We start from the raw sequence: 18,373 nt of genomic DNA on the forward strand, positions 1-18,373 counted from the left end.
CTCACACTTACTAGGATACCACCAAACCCAAATCCACTGCCATCAAGTTGCTTCCGACTCATAGTGACCCTACAGGACAGAGTAGAACTGCCCCATGGGGTTCCCAAGGAGCTGCTGATAGATTCGAACTGTTGACCTTTTGGTTAGCAGCCACCATATCACTTAACCACTGCACCACCAGGGCTTCTTTACTGGGATAGCTATTATCAAAAAAGGAAAAATAATAAGTGCCGGCAAGGATATGGAGAAATTGGAACCCTCATGCATTGCTGGTTGGAATGCAAAATATGTGATATGGAGATGACACAAGTTTGCTTGTTGAAAGCAAAGAAGACTTGAGGCACTTACTGATGAAGATTAGAGGCTACAGCCTTTAGTATGGATCTCACCTCAACATAAAGAAAACAAAAATCCTCACAATTGGACCAATAAGCATATCATGATAAACGGAGAAAATATTAAAATTGTCAAGGATTTCATTTGAATTGGATCCACAATCAACACCCACAGAAGCAGCAGTCAAGAAATCAAATGACGTATTGCATTGCGCAAATCTGTTGCGAAAGACCTCTTTAAGTGTTAAAAGGCAAAAACGTCACTTTGAGGAGTAAGGTGTGCCTGACCCAAGCCATAGTATTTTCAATTGCCTCCACTCTGTATGTGAAAGGTGGACAATGAATAAGGAAGACTGAAGAAGAATTGATGCCTTTGAATTATGGCGTTGGCAAAAAATATTGAATATTCTTTTGGATGGACTGCCAGAAAGACAATGCTCCTTAGAACCAAGATAGTGAGACTTCATCTCACATACTTTGGACATGTTATCATGAGGGATCAGTCCCTGAAGAAGAACATCGTGCTTGGTAAAGCAAAGGATCAGCAACAAGAGGAAGACCCTCAACAAGTTGGGCTGACACAGTGGCTACAACAATGGGCTCCAATACAGCAATAATAGTGAGGATGGTGCAGGAGTTGGTGGTGTTTTGTACCGTTGTGCATAGAGTCATTATGAGTCTGAACCCAGTTGACAACAGCTAACAACAGCAACGGTAAGTGTGAAGTGATATCTCATTGTGGTTTTGATTTGCATTTCCTTAAGGAGCCCTGTTGACACAATGGTTAATGTGCTAACTGAAAAGTCAGTGGTTCAAACTCACCAGCCACTCTTCGGGAGAAAGACCCGGTAATTTGCTCCTGTAGAGGTTACAGCCTAGAAAATCCTATGGGCAGTTCTACTCTGTCCTATAAAGTCACTATGAGTCAGAATCGACTTGATGAACAGAACAACAATAATGACTGATATTGAGCATCTTTTCATGTGCTCGTTCACCATTTATATATCTTCTTTGGAGAAATGGCTATTCAATTCCTTTGCTCATTTTTTAGTTGGGTTGTTTGTCTTTGTTGTTGGGGCAAATAATGTCCCTCTACAATTTACTGTACCATTATATGTCTGGCAGCACAACTGCTTTGTGTATAAGAAATATGAGATACACGTGTTGCATGCAGGAAGCTGTTTCTTTCACTACATCCAGTTATGTCCAATACATCCCATTCCCCAATCAGGATTTCTGAACCCTATTATAGCCTCATGAGACCACGGACGTGTATGTGGTCAGACATTGCCTGAACAGGTGTTATGTGGCGCATGACCATAGTCATCTTCAAACAATTTTATGACACTGGGTTTTCTTTGTGTAAGTTGGTTTTTTCAGGCCACTTAGCAGTGTTGTATGACGAATGCGTGCAACACTGATAGATATGCAAATAGGGACCAAGAGGTATATTGAAGCTCAAAACTCTAAAGATACAAGAGGGAATTAGTTAATTATCCATTGGTCAGGTTGGGTAAAAGCTAAACAAATATGCATTGGATGGAAGCAAAAAAAAAAAAAAAAAAAAAATCATTATGTCTAAGCTGACCAATGTGGGTTTAATAAGTTCTATTTTAAGATTTTTCTACACGTAACCCTCGTCCCCTCCTCAAGGTGCAGCAAAGCACTGCTTTGTTCATAATGAGCAAGGGGATCTCATCTTGGCTGTGTCTAGTACAAAATCAGTGGCCCAAATTGCTAAGGCCACAGCCAGTGCACTGGCCTGTGCTGGCTGTCCCGCCATCTTTGTTTCCTTCTTAACAATTAAAGAACCTAGACTACCAACTCAGACTGGAGTCCAGATTCAAGACTTATTCGCCTTCATGTATTGATTTTTGAAGTCTTTTCTAAAGCCTAACGTTTTCTTGCTTCTGGAACTCCAAAACAACTGTCTAATAAAATATTAACTATAATTTCCTCACAATTATTTCAGCAGATTGAAATTTGTTTTCTTCAACATTGCTAAGTGAAAGTCATTTACACTAAATGAACAATAAATGTGTTTCAGTCATCAGTTCTTTAGATAATAGTAAAATCTCTTTTATTTCCATGTCTGCCCAAGGTCCTGGCACACAAATCAGTTCAGGAGCTCTCTGAAATCAATATTCATCATGAAACGGGTATTCGGGATGATCACTCCACCTGCCAAAACAAATCCCCCCCAAAGACAGATATTCATTCAGAAAGTTGCACAGCTGTGTGTATTACTAACAGCCCTGAGATTTTCATTAACCACTCCCCCTCCTTCCTACCAATTCCATTTCTGTCTCTCACCCAAGCCCTTCCCTGTCTCCCCTCAAGCCAACACCTTTTACAGGAGTCCTGAACAGCACCCGGGGCGGGGTGCGTGCACGAAGGGAAGATTGGTTGCCACCACACTGAAGTTCTGCTCAGAATGGCCCAGGAGGTGGGCCGTGCCTGCCTATCTCTGCATGCCTTTTCCCAGCTCCTTCCTCCGTTGCTTTCTTGATACTGGCTGTCTCCATTCTACAGTGTCACTCTTTCCTTCTCATCATTTGTACTTTCCCCGACTCTGCTCACTAGGTGCCCCCCATGGTTGAAAGTTTGAGATCTAGAAAGGTGATGACCAGCAAACCAAGTTTCTAGTGAAACCTGTGAAAGCTGGGACTGCCTTGTTTTTCTGCATCTGGCAAGTTTTCCACCTTTGACAGGGTGAACTCTTACCACTTTTCTATCACTCTCTATTAGAGGAAAATATTTGAAATTTCCTTCCCTGACGGGTTTCCACATTACATAGGTTCCAGCTCTCACAGGTTTTACTGTATTATTATTATTAATGTCATCACTTTATGAGCCTATCAAACAACAGTGCTGACACAGTCTACAGAAGGTCTGAGGCGTGTGTGTACCAGTCACGGGCAAAACCAAGATTTCCTTCTCTGAAAGTACCACAAACTTTTAATTAAAATATAAAGCAAAAAAAGACTCCAACGTCAAAGATCAGCTGGATAAAAGCAAAAGAACCATGGCTCAATACTTTTAAATAATACCTTTTTTTTTAGTGGGGTCTAATTGTTTCTCCTTTTCTATTTTTCTAGTTATTCCCTGGCATGTCCAGTTATTTTCCCAATGGTGCTAGGATTGGGTATTAAATATGTCAAATGTCAAGCAAATAATGTCACCAGATAACTTTCTGTAAAAAATCAGTACATCAGTGGATTGACTGTATCTTACTGTGTCTTCTTAATTTAATGATATTTCTTCAATAGAAATCTTTTAACTTCATGAGTTATTAACCTATAAGTGTTCGTTAATTCAGGCAAAGGGTCATGTCTTTGTGTTTACTCCTTTGTTCCTGACTCTAGGTGTTGCCTTTTGATGTCAAATAATTTTTTTGTTTTCTTCTGGAAAATTTACACAAGCAAATTGTTTTATTAATTCAGAAATTCTGCATTCACCCAACCAGAGCACTTTCTGACTCTTGGAAAATACTGGAACCAGCAAGACAAAGTCAAGCTATAGGAAGCATTTTAATGAGCATTTTCTAAATACTCATTAAAGATTGTAAAAGGGTATAAAAATGCAGGAAAGATTAACAGGGAATGATTAAAAAGAAAAAAACGCGTGTGTGTGTACAAATGTACGTGTGTGTGTGTATATATATATGTAGAGAAAGATAGTGAAGGTGAGAGAGACACATTTCTGGTGGCACAATGGCTAAGTGCTTGGCTGCTAACTGAAAGGTCGGCAGTTGGAACCCACCCAGCAGCTCCACGGAGAAAGACTTGGAGATCTGTTTCCGTAAAGATTACAGCCAAGAAAGCCCTACGGGGCAGCTCTACTCTGTTACATGGGTAACTATGAATCAGAATAGAATATGTATGAACTGTGTTCTTTTTTATTTTAAAGGACCTGTAATGTTTAGAGAATAAAGGACTATTTCCACTGGTTAGCTGAATTTGGAAAAATTTCGCAGGAGAACAAGGAATGCTGCTTGTGGGAAGTCAGCTAGTAGGTGGAGCTAAAAACCCCGAAATCCACTGCCACTGAATCCATTTCGATCATAGCAACCCTACAGGATAGAGTAGAACTGCCCCCATAGAGTTTCCAAGGAGCAGCTGGTAGATTCGAACTGCCAGCCTTTTGGTTAGCAGCAGAGCTCTTAACCACTGCACCACCAGGGCTCCATAGGAGGAGCTAGAAGCTCTAAATTTTATAGGCAAGCAAGTATTTGTCTAAAACTCTAAGTTCTTGGCTCCAACCCAGTGCTCTTCCTAGGACACCATTATGCCTCTCTCCCAGGGTTGGTTTGTTGTTGTTGTTGTTGATCATTTTGCTCTAATCCGTGCATCACTCCAACTTTTAGGAAGAAATAAATATGCTTTGTCAATATTTGTGTTGCTGCTATATTGAAGGAGCCCTGGTGGTGCAGTGGTTAAGTCTCGGCTGCTAACTGAAAGCTCAGCAGTTCCAACCCCCCAGTGGCTCCAAGGGAGAAAAGGTTTAGTGATCTGCGTCCCTAAAGATTACAGACAGGAAAACCCTCTGAGGCAGTTCTACTCTGTCACATGGGATTGCTATCAGTCAGAATGGGCTTGATGACATCCAACGGTACTCTAAGGGCATTCTCCTCCAGTTCCTTAAGCTGCCATGTCCTATAACCTAAGTTGTGGAATGTCATAAATGCCAGGAATCATCTTTCAAACACAAATTTGGGTTTGTAGGCAGTTCCTGGTGGTACAGTGGTTACTCACCTGCTAACAGAGTGATTAGGGGTTCCAACCCACCAACCACTCTGAGGGAGAAAGATGTGGCCGTCAGCTTCCGTAAAGATGACAGCCTGGGAAACCCTATGGGGCAGTTCTGCTCCTACAGGGTTGCTCTGAGTCAGAATCCACTGGAAAGCCATGGGTTTGTGGGCAGTTCCTATAATGGCTGTATCTCACCTAGGAATGTTTAATATCCGGGACATGCTCCTCACGGCCTTTACCCTGTGCTTTCTGTGGACACAGCTGTGGCTGATGTTGGACAACCCCACACGACTGTGCAATACCTGGTTACCGATCCCCCAGAACTCACATGAGCATCTCCACAAAGCGCACATTTCTGTTCAAGCCTTCAATGTTTTTCATTTCTTCTTCAGTGAGAGAAAAGTCAAAGACCTAATAAAAAGGAAAGAAGAGAGTCAGAACATCTTTGAAGGTAGGCAGGTGGGACAAGCTTGGGGTCAGGGAGTGGAGCTACCCGCTGCTTGCGAATGAATACCAGGTGAGGACTGCCCTTCACACTTAGAAGCATCTGCCAATGACTAAGAAGAGCTAGGCTAGGGCCGGACCACCCTCCTGATACGGAGCAGGGCTCGGGCTTGGACAGAATCCTGCTGGGGACTTCGTTCAAGAAATTCCAAAAACTGAATCAACATATGCCCAGGAAGTCTCCTAATTATTATTTCTATCTAAGCTTTTGATTCTGGTGCTAAGTGCTCAGCTGCTAACAGAAAGGTCAGCACTTGGAACCCACCCAGTGGCCCCACAGGGAAAGGCCTGGTGGTCTGCTCCTGTAAAGATCACGGCGTAGGAAACCCTATGAAGCAGTTCTGCTCTATCACACGGGCCACTGTGAGCTGGAGTCCACTCGATGGCACCTGACAACGACAGGCTCTAAATTTGCATTTTTTTTTTTTTTTTTTAGTTTGCTTTGTTTTGTCCTCAATCCTTTCTTTCATCATTTTTAATCTCTCATCTTCTACCTTTTTATTCCAATTACATTTTCATTGTTTTGGCTTTTATTTACTTTTATACTTTACACTCTGGTTTTATAATTGTCCTTTATAAATGTTTCTATAATTTATTTTAGCTTATTTATATTTTTAGCATTTAGCTTATCTGCTTATAATTTATCTTCTCTTTATTGTTTTGTCTTTCTGTTCTTTCACTGTTATTTTAATATATATCGAATCATTTATAAATTTTAATTACGTAAGTAGCATATAAGTATATGGAGCCCTGGTGGTGCAGTGGTTAAGAGCTCAGGCTGCTAATCAAAAGGTCAGCAGTTCCAGTCCACCAGCTGCTCCGTGGAAACCCTACAGGGCAGTTCTGATACTGGGGAGATACTAAATGTAAGAGAAAACAGGAAAAAAAAATTTTTTTTTTTTAAGAGGGTCGGAAAGAAAATGGAATGGGAATGTAGCAAGGGTGTTGGGCAGTATTAAGAGCCTACTCAAGGTTAGTGCTCATTCATTTCTGCTGGTCACAGATTCCCTACAGAGGAAGTCCTGGCAATTGCCGTTCATGAAGTCTAGATGGTCCTCTTCAATTTTTCCCAAATTCATTTCCAACATTTATGAGAGCCATTAAATTGGAAAGTTGACTGCTACAAATATTGAATTTTATATTTTCTGCTTCTGCTGAGCTGGTGGGGGAAGACAGTAGGTAGTGTCAAGAGTTAACAGATAAGAGACTGGGACCAGAAGAACTAGATGGTGCCCGGCTACCACAATGACTGCCCTGAAAGGGAACATAACAGTGAATCCTTGATGGAGCAGAACAGTGGCACGCAGACCTCAAATTCTCATAAAAAGACCAGACTTAATGGTCTGCATGAGACTAGAAGGACCCTGGAGGTCATGGTCCCCAGACCCTCTGTTAGCTCAAGACTGGAACCATTCCCAAAGCCAACTCTTCAGACAGGGATTGAACTGGACTATAAGACAGAAAATGATACTGGTGAGGAGTGAGCTTCTTGGCTCAAGTAGCCACATGAGACTATGTGGGCAGCTCCTGTGTGGAGGGGAAATGAGAAGGCAGAGGGTGACAGAAGCCGGCTGAATGGACACAGGGAATACAGGGTGGAGAGGAGGAGTGTGCTGTTTTATTAGGGGGAGAGCAGCTAGGAGAACATAGCAAGGTGTGTATAAGTTTTTGTATGACAGACTGACTTGATTTGTAAACTTTCACTTAAAGCAAAATAAAAAAATCAAATTAAATTAAAAAAAAAAGTTAACAGATGAGGAACAGGAACAGTAAGGGAGCTGGATCACGTACAAGCAGCAAAGCAAGCCCTGGAGTGCTGGAAACTGTCTCAAATTCAGCCCAAATCAAACCCAGATATGGGAGCTTGGATGAAGGAGCTGGTATAAAAATTCTCTAAATAAAAGAAAAACCATGTCCCTCTTTTCACCTTTCCAAAAGCCATTCTCTTACCTGGAAGTTTTCTTTGATCCTTTCGGGGTTAAAGCTTTTAGGAATGACGGCCACCCCTCGCTGGATGTTGAAACGCAAGGCAATTTGAGCTGCTGTCTTAGTGTACTTTTTCCTCAGTGAGTTCAAATACGCGTCTTTTAGCAAAGGTGGAGAAGACAAGTTTACCCTTTCAAAAAATCAAAACATGTATCATATTAGCGTGGGGCAGGAGAACCAATGGTTAATCAGTCCCCCTCCTTCTGTTTCCGCTTTCACCTCATCACCTACCAAGACAACTTCAGTCACCCGTCCTTACCAGCTTCCCTGTGTGTAGAGTAATCCTCGAATAAAGAGGTGCTCTTAGTATTGGGCAGGTCAAGACAGGCAAGTCCATAGAGCGGCCTCTTTCAGACACTGAACAACATTTAGAGGAGTCTTAGAGAGCTGGGCCGGAAGTGGCCGTATAGGGGAAGGCAGGAAAGAGGAAGTGGAAGAAACAGATCACTACTCTCAGAATCAACTCCGAGTAGAAAAATTTCTACTTAAGCCTCTGGAACACACCACAGTGGAAGTGTCGCCATTGATATCAGAGTTTAAAAAAAATTCAAAAACTTTGGAAAGGAGGCCATAGAAACATTTCTCAAACAATATTTATACAGACATTCATTGAGTATATAAATGGAAAAGTTTCAAACTGGAGGTACTCATGTCAGATGTAAGAATGATATGCATTCCCAGGAAGAAAAAGGCCAGACTATAAACCATTTGTCTGCGGGAAAAATGTGTCAAGATGTTAACAATTTGTTTCTGGGAAAAATGTGTTCATGACTGCAATCATGTACCTACTTCTCACTTACTATATCGTTATCCAACACTTCCCATTTACAACAATAACAAAAAATCTACTATCTGACTATTTTGTGCATTAACGACACACTTCTGGCAATAACAAACACCGAGGTGCAAGGTCAGAGTAACACTGGCTGCGATGGTTAAGGTTATGTGTCAGCTTGGCTGGGCCGTGATTCTCAGTGGTTTGGCGGTTACGTAACTTGGCAGCTATGTAATCTGGCAGTTATGTAATGATATAGTCATCCTCCATTTTTGTGATCTGATGTGGTCATCCTCCATTTTTGCATAATGCCGATTTTTGCATAACAGCCTGGTTTTTGGAACCTACCCATGTTGATAAGCCAGATGCGAGTATATAAGAGTATATAACTCAACCGGCTGGCACTACTCACTTAAGTGGTAACTCACTGCCCCCTAGCCAAGTGGCTGACCTTTACATTTCAAAAGACTTCAAGCTGAAGCTGATCTTATCTACAATCATTAACTCCCTAACTTTCCTTTGTTTTCTAGGTATATAGACCCCTCTCCCTGCTTAAACAGTGGAGTGGTTTGTATTTTTACTTAGCTGCCCAGCTCAAGCTGTATCATTCCTCAAAAACACTCTTTTCTATCACTCCTAACAGAGTTCTAGATTTTCTTCTTTGACTAGCATTTCCTATGTTTCTGGCGCTGCTAGGCAATTTCATACAGAGAGTGTAAGATTCTCACAACACCTCAGTAAGGAGGTATTATCAGCTCTAATTTGTATAGCTGGAGAATGACTCAGAGAGGTTAAGTTACTTTCTTAAGATCACACAGCCAAATAGTCCTTCCAATCAGGAAAACACATTAGCCTTATTCTCCAGGCCAAAAGAAGTACTTCCGGAAGAGACATACCGCGTTACCTACCAGGATGGGTTCCTGGACGTCCCCAGAGGGCTGTATGCGATAATGGTGATGTCATGCTCTTGGCAAAATTTCAGGAGTTTTGGCTGGGTGAAATATGGGTGGCACTCAACCTGTGTGGTTGCATCGGAGAGCAGAGCACAAAATTAAGGCCTTGTGGATGAATGTAATTTTAAGTAGCTTTAAAAAAAAATCTTCAATAAAGTCTATTAAAAAATTTTATAGATATCAAGGAAAATCCCAAATATTTTTTCTAAAGAATAAAGCTTACAGTGTGTATATACTGGTAAGATTAACTAAAACGAGGTTAGTGAGGACATCATCTGTGGGTTAATTCCAAAATAGTTGGGGAATAAATTCAATTTTGTAGAACAAGCATAGTTTAAAACTTTAAGTGAATAAACCCTATTATCTATAGAAAACATTCCAGCAAATACAGTCTTCTGAAACAAATATATATCACCGATTATAGCCTTTGTAAGCAGAAGAGTCACCAACCATGTTTCAGTCTGTTGTAATCATTGCCCATCACCCATCTGTCAGTCGGTTGTATTGTGGTGGCTTGTGTTTTGCTGTGATGCTGGAAACTATGCCATCAGTGTTTCAAATACTAGCAGGGTCACCCACGGTGGATAGGTTTCAGCAGAGCTTCTAGATTAAGACAGACTAGGAAGAAAGGCCTGGCAATCTACTTCCAATGAAAACCTTATGGATCGCAGCTGAATATTGTCCAATGGATTCAAACATGCCAACAGTCACAAAGATGGCGCAAGACAGGGCAACGTTTCATTCTGTTATACACAAGGTCACCATGATTCTGAGCCGGTGAAATATCAACTAACAACAACAAGAAGTAGAAGTGACATACTGCAGAGTTCTCTGTCCCTAGTAGCTGTCAAACATTTAAGGGTATTGTTACAAGAGATCAAGCATGTATAAAATGAAATTTGAAGGTGAATTTTGTCTCCTGGGCTGAGAGTGGTTGACCCCACCAAATGTAAGTCTATGTTCATTTTCAGTGTCTCATTGACAAGGAATAGAGCTGATTCTTGCGCTAAAAATACTTGTGCCAACAAAGCCCTTCTCAGAGTTCCTTCTTAAACACTATGTTGGTTTTCGTTTTTGTTTCTGCTGTTTAGCAAAAATGGTAATTTACTGCATGGTCTAGCCAAAGCTCAGAAAGGGTGGGGCTGCTCAGGGAACAAGGGCAGGGCTCAGAATGCTGAGAGGGTTCTTTCTGCCCTTCTCTGGCCTCCAGTTCTCTGGGCATCAGCCACATCTCTGCTCCTGGCATTGGCCGTCTTGCACAGCTTCTGGAAAACCTTAGCTCCCTTCTCACTGTGGTGGCTTCTGACTGATGCCTTTCTTCTGAATTCAAATCAAAACCAAAAAAAAAACCCACTGCCATCGAGTCAAATCCGACTTATAGCGACTCTAATTCAAATCAATCAGGGTATAATTGGAGCCCTTGTGGCACAGTAGTTAAGAGCTCGGCCGCTAACCAAAAGGTTGGCAGTTTGAATCCACAAGCCGCTCCTCGGAAACCCTATGGGGGCAGTTCTACTCTGTCCTATAGGGTCACTATGAGTCAGGATCCACTCAACAGTCATGGGTTTGGTTTTAAAATATAATTAAAATCTTTTAAATATATAATTATTAGTTTCACAATCCAGAACACTGAATATTTGATATGTTTCATTTCTAGAAGGCACAAGGAAGTGCTATGGACTAAAAAAAAGTGGGAAGGTAATCTGGGGTCCTTGGTAGGGATGGGGGATCATCCTTCCCCCTTCTAATCCCATGTCCTTGTTCTTTTTCTCCCTCATTAGTTTCTGTCATTTCTTCTCTCTCATCTTGGTCCCTCCCTTACCCTAATAAAAACTTTTTTTTTTTTTCTCCCTTGAAATTTTCTGAAATAATTCTAGAAGGTGAAATAGAGACTTAAGTTAAGAATTATTACTATTTCTTTCCTTTATCCTCTCTCACCCCCAACATCACCCCTCACCTTTAGTCTCTTTTTTATTTTTCATCTTGTGTTATTGTTGGTGGAGTCCCTGGGTTAATGCGCTCAGTTGCTAATCAAAAGGTTGGAGGTTCAAGTACACTCAGAGGCACCTCGGAAGAAAGGCCTGGCAATCTACCCCCTGAAAAATCAGCCATTTAAGACCCTGTGAAGCACAGTTCTACTCTGACATATGTGGGGTCACCATGAGTTAGAATCAATTTGATGGCACCGGATTTTTTTTTTTTTTTTGGTTCACATTATTGGCAGATGATCTTCTCAAATCACAGGTTTTACCAAGTCAGTCCACTGTTTAGAGAGTAAGTATAAATTCCTTAATTTAACACCTAGCAGCTGACTGTCCCCACATGGACTCCTTTCTAGTCAGGTTGGAGGGCTGTTACCTGTCTCTGGTCTATAAAATATGTACGCATATGTATGTAAGCAAACATATATGTATATTCATATTCATTTATATTTATATATAGATGACATCTTTATAACTTATCCTTTGAAAAAAACTTTTATATGGTTTGTATCAAAAGTTATGCATAACAATAAGGCTAATAAAATTAAAAGTTGAGCAAACAAGTATGTGAATATTGATTCTGTGACTGGATAAATTTGGGACATAGAGAGAGTTGGGTTGGGGAACATGCTAGAAGAAGGTCCTCAACAAAAGCTTTTGAATTAATGTAAAACAGTGTCTGTGCAGATAGTTACCAGATAAAAGTTCTAGGGCCTACCACATTGCCTGGTCCTGTGCCATTCCTGTGATCGTTGGCATGTTTGAATCCACTGGAAATTCGATGTGGTGGGGAGGAAGGGGGGAAGACGTGAGGTGGGGGATGGGGTCAGGCTAATTTGATCCGAGCGCGCACAAGCAGAGAGAACCACGCTCCTCCTTTTTGTAGCAGTCATCTGTCTCTGATGACTAATGCCTTTTGCGATTGTTGGGTAAAATGTCTGCTCCCACTGCACAGCTAGCTCCACCGGGGCAGGCCCATCCCAGCCTGTGGTCACCTTTGCATTCTCCCTAGAGCTTAGCAGGGCACCTGGGGTAAGGCAAGTGCTTGGTGAGTATGTGTTGAAGGAGTGAAAACGATAAATGTGTAGAGGACAGAGCTAGTGGGAAGGTAACGGCTGGGGACCCTCCGACGTGGCTTGCTTCATCTGAGCTTGTTTGTGAAGCTGATCAATATGGTGGTGCCAGCGGATCACAGTATCTCCTCACACGTTGTCGAATTTTTACTGGCTTTCATTCCGAGGTCAAAAATCACCATTGTTCTCTGCATATTTGTAAGGAGAAGCTGGTTTGTCGTTTTCACATTTTCATAATGAGATGTTCCTGGGATGTGGGAAGGACATGCTGGTGAGGACGGGCCAGGAATAAAGTGATGGATTGAGATGGGTCAGGAAGTCAAAGGGGGCTGTTTTCTGTTCCTGAGAACAGGTGGTGCAGTGTTAGAATAGGTGTCAGTTCAGAAGTGTTCCTCCTAAATACAGCAACATTGCCATTTTAGGCTAATATTTAGGCTATTGCCATGACGTCGGCAATAATTTAGTCTTTCTGCTATGAGATCATACCAGACTCTCCTGAGTTACGAGAAGCGAGCAATCAAACAAACAACCATAATCCCAATATTTACCCAATCCAAGACCATATCTTAGTGTAGCTTCATAATGTTCTAGGAAGCAGGGCAAAGAGGCTATTATTATCTGCATTTAACAAGATGGATAATGATACTTTGTTGTGATTAAAAATATATGCTCTCTGCAGACAACTTGACAAATGCAGAAAAGCACGAAGAAGAAGACAAAATTCACTTGTCAATGCACACCCCAGAGATAGAATTTAACATTTTGATATATTTCTTTCCAGGCTTTTTTCTACGCATATTTAAGAAAATATAATCACATTCATACTGTTTATCACATTTGGTATCCTGGTTTTTCCCCTTAATGTCATAATCATTTCCCTTTTCCACAAACATTATTCAAGAACATCTTTTGTTAAAGTTTCACATTATATGAATGTCCCAGAATTTATTTAACCATTTCTCTACTTTTTCCCATTTATTACTTTTTTTTATTTTACCTTTATAAACAATGCCGTGACAAACACATATATAAGTCTTTCTGGGCATTCTGATTTTATTTCTTTAGAATAAATTGTAGAAATAGAAGATTGTGTACATTTTTAAGGCACTTGATACATATTGCCAGATGGATTTCCAGTAAGGTTGAGGCAGTTTGCATACCCAGCATTTCACTACTTGCTCACATGGAGAATCATCTTAAAAAATAAAACAAAAGCTTTGCTAACTTGATACACAATATTACGCTCAACTGTCTCTAAAACCTAGTGACGCTGAACATTTTTTTCATATGTTTATTAGTGTTATGAGTTGTCTTCTGTGAATTTCTGCTCATTTCTTTTGCCCATTTTTCTATTGAGCCTTAATTATTTTTTTTCTCATTGATTTTACTAGCCTTTAACTCATAAAGCTATGAGCCCCTTTTCTGTTATTTTTAAAAATATATAATTACCTATTTTTGCTTGCTTTTTGTTTTTAATATTTTTAGAGTTAAAAATTTTTATACTGTTAAATTTATCAAGCTTTCATTTACAATTTTTCCATGGCTTCCTTTTCTATCTGTAGCTCCAGATAACTAAAATTCTCGTGTAGTACCTTATTTTAAATTCCTAATCAAACAAAAGGTGCATTTGTTTCGGAGTATGACATGAGGCAAAGATCTATATTTCTTTCTAAATAACTGGCTATTTTTCCCATCCTGCTTACTGAAAAATTGATCCTTTTGCCATTAGTTGTACCACTTTATTTTACATTAAGTTTTTAACTACACTTGGACCTGTTTCTTAGGTATTTGTTATTTTCCATTATTTGTATGTTGGCTTTTGCACCAACCTTAGATTATTTTAAATACGTCTTAATATCTGGCAAGTCAAGTTCCCCCTTGTTCTGCAAGTTTCCATAATGCTCTCGAATCATATAAGGTATAAGTTGCTATTATGCTTTCAAAATACTTATGCATAATTTAGAAATAGAAGTATGTCTACCTTGGTGAGGCTCTCTATCATAAAGGGATAAAAGAAAACATAACAATCTCTGTAAAGTAGCCTTGAGACATAAGTCTAAACAACCTCCCTATCTCTAACCTTAAAGAAAAGAGGCAGCATCTGGTTAATCTCTAACCCTGGAAGGGAAGACATACCAAAATAGTCTTTGCTGTCACACTGGCCCTTATCGTATGAGGTCAAGTTGAAAAATTCATGTATAAACCCTGAATTTCTGCTCACTCACTGAGAGAAAGAAGAAATGGAACCTCCCCCTAGAGTCTGATTCTCTCCAAAGACTGAGACTCTGAGCTGAGATTCTGTCTGCCGCTGCCAACCTCCGACCTTAGCTACAAGGGACCCAGCTTCAGCTGTGGTCAAGCCTTCCCAAGACCACTCATAAAAGGTAAACACCTGAAGTCTAAAGATTTGGACTCTGTTGAACTAACATTGTAATTATAATTAATTCTGATTCTCTGGTCCTAAATGACTGTTGTAAGGTTTTACCTGTGTGCCTTGCCCTGACTACCTTCTAATAAACTACATGAGTTTATGCATGTCAAGCCTGAGTATTTCTTTATTAGTTTCTAAGATTAACAGCCTACAAGACACCCCTCCTTAATGTTCTTCAAAAATATTTTTGGTTACTTCTGCCTGGATTTGAACTTTCAAATATTTTTTCCAAAGAGACATATTGAGAGAGGTCAAGTGACTTGCCCAGTGTCTCATGACGAGATATATGTGGAACTGCCACAAGACTTACTGACTCCTACCCCAGGGTTCTTTCTGTTAAGTAATTGTTAGATTCCACACCCCTCCCCCCCACCCCCACCAAACGGAAGCTGTGAAGCTGTACCTGGTTGCTAACAGGCTTGTATTTGAGTCCTGGTTTGTTCAGGATGAGCTCCAGCTGCCTGCGATTAAAGTTGGACACACCAAGGGATTTCACCAAGCCAGCATCTTTGCAAGCTTCCAAAGCCTGTGCATAAATATCAACAAGTCAAGAAAAAAGCCTCAAAAGATGCAAAATTGAAGACTATTTGTAAGGGTAAGTGTGAATTATTTGAGAAGGGAAGTCCCTGAGTACGTTAATAGACACTCTGGGAAGAAAAAATAGAGGAGTGGGGCAGGAATTCTGTGATTAGATGAGTTTTGGAACCATTGTATACTCTCTTCCCTCCTGTTTTCACAACGTACACCAGCAAATTAAAAATTATCCTATTTCTTGAGGTTTTTTTTATGGCATACATACTTGATCAATTTTTGTAAATGTCTTGTATGTGTAAGAAAAATGTATATTCTCCAAATTTTGGGTGCAATGCCTCTGATGTTAAAAGCTTATAGACTTTAATTATAGAGTATTATGGATATATATATTAGATATTTTTATAGATAACAATAAGGCTTATCCAGTTTGATTTGATCACTTTTACCTCATACATTTCTTGGAGCACTGCTTAAATTTTTCACTCCTCTTATTTAAGTACAGAGCCTTGGTGGTGCAGCGGCTACGCATTTAGCTGCTAACCAAAAGGTCGGCAGTTCAAATTCACCAGCTGCTCTTTGGAAACGCTATCGGGCAGTTCTACTCTGTCCTATAAGGTCCCTATAAGTCGGAATCGATTCAACGGCAATGGGCTTGGGTTTTTGTTTTGGTTTTGGTTATTTAAGTACATCATCTGCAATGGTTACCAAAGTGGGTCTTGATGTGGCAAAACTTCTAGGCAGTGTATCGACCTGAAAATATTTTATTATAACTCATTTTTGCTTACAATTGGGCTGGATATAAAATTCAAAGTAATGTTCTTTTTTCCTCAATACTTTGAAAATATTGGTCTGTTATCTTTTTGCATTCAATGTTGCTGATAATAAGACAAAACAAAACTGATAAGCCTCATTTCATGTGGTTAGCTATTTCTCTCTGAAAGTTTTAAAGTTTATTCTTTTGCAGCTTTATTGAGTTATAATTGATGTATAATAAACCACATTTTAAAAGTGTGCATTTTGATGACTTTTGTCATACATACACACCTGTGAAATCATCACCACAATCAAAATCAGTAACATATTCAGTGCCGTGCGGATAAATGTTTAATAATTAGCTCTCCAGGAAAAAACCAAAAAGTTCCAATTTGTAATGTTTGTCGGTTTCTGTGGTATAAAAACTCATGCCAGGCTGTAAGCTAATAACATTGATTTGAGAACTTTCTTCTTTTCTAATATAAGATTTTAATGCTATAAATCTTCCCGTAAAACCCAGCTTTAGCTATATCTCACACATTTTGATAGGTCATTTTCATTCAGTTCAAAATTTTTCTAACTTTGTCTTACATGTGTGGAGCAGGCAATGTTTGTCCTAATGCTATGGCAGGAGAGAAGAAAGAACAAAAATGAACTCTGCAACTCCCCTCCCGTATTATCCTCTCACTGATTGTCGGGCTACCTTCTACTCTAGGTCAAAGCTGCCGCACCACTCACAAACAAACCAGTTCAAACTTTGCCTCTCCCTTGAATACCTAGGAGTTTTTTTTTTTCTCTCTTATTTTCCTACTCTTGTGATCCTAGGAAAGGAGTCAGCAATCGTGATAGTTCAGAAGCTTGTAATAAATGGAACCAGAATTATGTTCCAGCTTTTCATGTATCTTTTTTAAAAATTTGTTTCTTTTTAGACATCGTATTGTTAATTTTTAAAAATTCAATTTGAGAAACTTAAAATGTGAATTTATCTCATTTATATTTTTGTAATTAGTATTATATTAGAACTTATTTCCTTTATATTTTTCTCCCTTCCAGTCCACCTCCCCTCCTCAAAATTATTTAACACCTAGAACTGGAGCTTTTACACATATGTACTTATTGTTAGAAATGCCTGTTCTGATTGTTACTTTCCACTGAGAATAAAAGTTGCATCTGTCCACAAATCTGACAGGAGTAAGCAGATCACAGTTTTAAAATGTAGTCTTTTAAAACAAGAGGCCTGCTTCAACTTACCTCCCAAGTGGCACACAGATTAGACTTGTGATACAACCATTTACCATTCTCATCTTTAGGATAGGGTTCATCTCCAGGCTGCAAAAAACAACAAGTGCTTTCATTTTATATCTGGGAATTAAAATTGTGGAATTTGAGTTGCCAATATAGCCCTGGTCCTGGGAAAGCAATTCAAGATACTTATTCAAATGTTGATATAATTATACAATAAATACACACATATTTATTATATACAAAATCCCGCCTTTGTGGGACTGTCCAGAAATTCTTTAATTTGTCCTACATAGGTGATATAGTAGTCTCATTATTTCACCCCAGTATTCATTTTGAGTTGAATAAAGTTCTTGATGACAAAAGAAAAGTCTCATCAGGCCTAATGGACCACATCTACCATGGCCTCCACTAGGCTGAGTCCAGAACAATGAGATGGTGCCTGGCTACCACCACTGACTGCTCTGACAGGGATCACAATAGAAGGTCCTGGACAGAGCTAGACAAAAATGTAGAACAAAATTCTAACTCAAAAAGCAAGACCAGACTTGCTGGCCTGACAGAGACTGGAGAAACCCAGAGAGTATGGCCCCCAGACACCCTTTCAGCTCAGTAACGAGGTCACTCCTGAGATTCACCCTTTAGCCAAAGATTGAATGGGCCCATGGAACAAAACAAGGCTAAAGGGGCACACCAGCCATGGGGCAGGGACTGGAAGGCAAGAGGGAACAGGAAAGCTCGTAATAGGGAACCCAAGGTTGAGAAGGGAGCGTGTCGACATGTCATGGGGTTGTTAACCAATGTCATAGAACATTGTGTGTACTGTTTGATGAGAAACAACTTCATCTAAAGTACAATTAAAAAAAAGTCTCATCAAGACTCCCATAGAAATTAGCCCTAAGATTTTTCATAATACTTAAGAATTATGAAATATACTCCATCATATTTTCCTTTAAAGATTCTAGGGTTTTCTTTAGTTGCTAAATTAGTTAGAAATTACCTTGCAAGTATGAGAAACTAACCTGAGCTAGTGCAAGGAAAAGAGGCAAATTTA

General features: G+C 39.9%; 1 protein-coding gene across 1 annotated transcript in view; it reads right to left on the minus strand.

Annotated features, from left to right (window-relative positions):
- Positions 1-2,193: 2,193 nt before the first annotated feature.
- AKR1D1 (aldo-keto reductase family 1 member D1) overlaps positions 2,194-18,373 on the minus strand; it is a 112,474-nt gene continuing 96,294 nt past the window's right edge. The window contains exons 5-10 of the mRNA XM_003420220.4: positions 17,329-17,406; positions 15,194-15,316; positions 9,260-9,369; positions 7,541-7,706; positions 5,415-5,497; positions 2,194-2,516 (exon numbers count right to left, since the gene is read on the minus strand). Coding sequence (XP_003420268.2) covers positions 2,474-2,516; positions 5,415-5,497; positions 7,541-7,706; positions 9,260-9,369; positions 15,194-15,316; positions 17,329-17,406 — 603 coding nt within the window. The 3' untranslated portion in view covers positions 2,194-2,473. The remainder of the gene's footprint in view (positions 2,517-5,414; positions 5,498-7,540; positions 7,707-9,259; positions 9,370-15,193; positions 15,317-17,328; positions 17,407-18,373) is intronic.

Source organism: Loxodonta africana, chromosome 8 (genome assembly GCF_030014295.1).
Source record: "Loxodonta africana isolate mLoxAfr1 chromosome 8, mLoxAfr1.hap2, whole genome shotgun sequence".
NCBI lineage: Eukaryota > Metazoa > Chordata > Mammalia > Proboscidea > Elephantidae > Loxodonta > Loxodonta africana.